General features: G+C 49.1%; 1 protein-coding gene across 1 annotated transcript in view; it reads right to left on the bottom strand.

Moving 5' to 3' along the window:
- Positions 1–2,500, bottom strand: part of pld5 (phospholipase D family member 5) — a gene marked incomplete at its 3' end in the record, with an annotated part of 12,324 nt that overhangs the window by 2,058 nt on the left and 7,766 nt on the right. Inside the window, exons 7-9 of the mRNA XM_030352396.1 lie at positions 1,974–2,125; positions 702–867; positions 78–168 (exon numbers count right to left, since the gene is read on the bottom strand). Of these exons, the coding sequence (XP_030208256.1) occupies positions 78–168; positions 702–867; positions 1,974–2,125 (409 nt within the window). The remainder of the gene's footprint in view (positions 1–77; positions 169–701; positions 868–1,973; positions 2,126–2,500) is intronic.

The following is a 2,500-nucleotide window of genomic DNA, read 5'->3' as shown; positions in this document are numbered from 1 at the left end:
GTGTGTGCCCTATGATGTTCACTGTGTGTGTGTGTCCTATGATGTACACTGTGTGTGTGTGTGTGTGTGTGTCGTACCGATGTACACAGCGTTGTCGGTGACGATGTATTTGTTGTGGTTGAGGCCGTGCTGGACGTCCTTCCCGTCCTCCCGCTGCTCAAAGAACTTCTGCAGCGAACATGAGTTGAGCAGAGATCAGGAGACCCAAGAGGACGCACAACAGAAACACAACAGAAACACAACAGAAACACAACAGAAACACACACAGTCTGGGCTCTTTAACAGGCGGGACAGTGCTGGGGATAACAGCTTCCAGTCATGAGAAGTGAGGTGTGTGACTCTGGTTGGGTTATTGAGTTATAGCAAAGAACGGTGAAGAGTTATACGATTCAAATTAAATATCATTTCTATTACTCACTCACTCAACTTCAACCGCTTACCCAGGTCGGTCTCGTAAATCAAAGGAATAAATAATAATAATAATAATAATAGTAATATTCAATAAAAATAAATAATAATAATAATAAGAAGTAATAAAAATAAAAATAAATAATAACAATAATAATAGTAATAATAAAAAATAATTAAAATAATAATAAAATGAAGTAAGATGAACTACACAAATGAAAGATAAAAAAATAAGAATAATAACGCTATAAACGGTAATTAAAGCAGGCTAAACGAGGTCCCCCTCAACCCACCACCTCCAGGGAGCAGTTGTCCAGCTCGACGCAGAGGGACGTGAGCGAGGTGGCGAAGTTGAGCGTCAGGGGGTGGGTGTGGCTCCAGGAGCTGATGAGCAGCTGAACTCTGACCCCCCTCAGGATCACCGCCTCCCTGATGACCTCGTCGATGGGCGACCAGTACCTGCAGAGGAAGGTCGTCCCGAGCAAGGCCGGATTAACCATTAGGGCAACTGGGCACTTGCCCAGGGCCCGTGACATGAAAGGGGCCCTTGATAACGTTTTTTTTTTTTTTTTTTTTTTTCAAAGTGCAAACATACATCTTCAGACACCACATAACATGACCAAAAAAATTTTTTTTTACTTTATAAAGTAAAGTAAAAAACAATCGCTCCGGACCCCCCCCCCCCCCCCCCCCCCCCCCCCCCCCCCCCCCCCCCGTCAACAACCTGGCGCAGGGGGGCCCATCAGTACCTAGAGCCTTGTTGCCCAGGGCACAGAAAATTGTTAAGCCGGCCCTGGTCCCGAGGTCATCCTACTGGAGGCTATAAGCAGGGGGCGGGTCTAAAACTCCCTATCCCAACGCCATTGGGCTAGAGAATTGTCGATCTGACAATGCCCAACGCTATAGGATCAGACTGCTGTCAATCAAGGTTTGATTTGCAATAAATGAACGTTCTGATCAAACAACGTTGTGATTCTAATCAGTAGAATATTGTACTGGAACAACACCACTTTATTCCGGGGTGCGGTGGGAGACATGAAGCCCCTGAGTCTAACGTATTGTCAACGTATTTACTCTATCTGCTGAAGGGGTCCGGGTCTGCACCTCGAGGAACAGGAGGAACAGACAGCAAGGGTCGGTAAGGGTCAGGGTTAGAGTTAGGATTAGGGTTAGGGTTAGGGTCTGTGTCTGGGTTAGGGCAAGGGTTAGGGTTAGGATTAGGATTAGGGTCTGTGTCAGGTTCAGAGTTAGAGTTAGGGTTAGGGTGTGTACCTCTAACAGAGTCCTGGTTAGAGTTAGGGTTAGGGTTAGAGTTAGGGTTAGGGTTAGTGTTAGGGTTAGGGTCTGTGTCTGGGTTTAGGGTTAGAGTTAGAGTTAGGGTTAGGGTTAGGGTTAGAGTTAGGGTCTGTATCTGGGTTAGGGTTAGGGTTAGGGTTAGGGTTAGGGTGTACCTGGCTACGAAGGCTCCTCTGTAGGTGCGGTTGAGGGTTAGGGTTAGGGTTAGGGTTATGGTTAGAGTTAGGGTTAGGGTTAGGGTCTGTATCTGGGTTAGGGTTAGGGTGTACCTGGCTACGAAGGCTCCTCTGTAGGTGCGGTTGAGCAGGGGTAGGTAGTCGGTGACGGAGATGAGGAGGAAGGTCTGGGCGCTCCGGATGACCTGCTGCACCGCCTCCACGTCACGGCTCCGCCCCTTAGGACAGAAGGAGTCTGGAGAGCTCTGGAGAGAGACACATACTGGGTCAGACGAGGAGGAGGTCTGGAGAGAGAGACATACTGGGTCAGAGGAGGAGGAGGTCTGGAGAGAGAGACATACTGGGTCAGAGGAGGAGAGAGGGGACATACTGGGTCAGACGAGGAGGAGGTCTGGAGAGAGACATACTGGGTCAGAGGAGGAGAGAGGGGACATACTGGGTCAGAGGAGGAGAGAGGGGACATACTGGGTCAGAGGAGGAGGAGGTCTGGAGAGAGAGACATACTGGGTCAGAGGAGGAGAGAGGGGACATACTGGGTCAGAGGAGGAGGAGGAGATAGGGGGCATACTGGGTCAGAGGAGGAGGAGGAGAGAGAGACATACTGGGTCAGAGGAGGAGGA

This window comes from Gadus morhua, chromosome 3, assembly GCF_902167405.1.
Source record: "Gadus morhua chromosome 3, gadMor3.0, whole genome shotgun sequence".
In the NCBI taxonomy this organism is placed as follows: domain Eukaryota; kingdom Metazoa; phylum Chordata; class Actinopteri; order Gadiformes; family Gadidae; genus Gadus; species Gadus morhua.
This window is presented reverse-complemented; position numbering and strand designations above follow the sequence as displayed.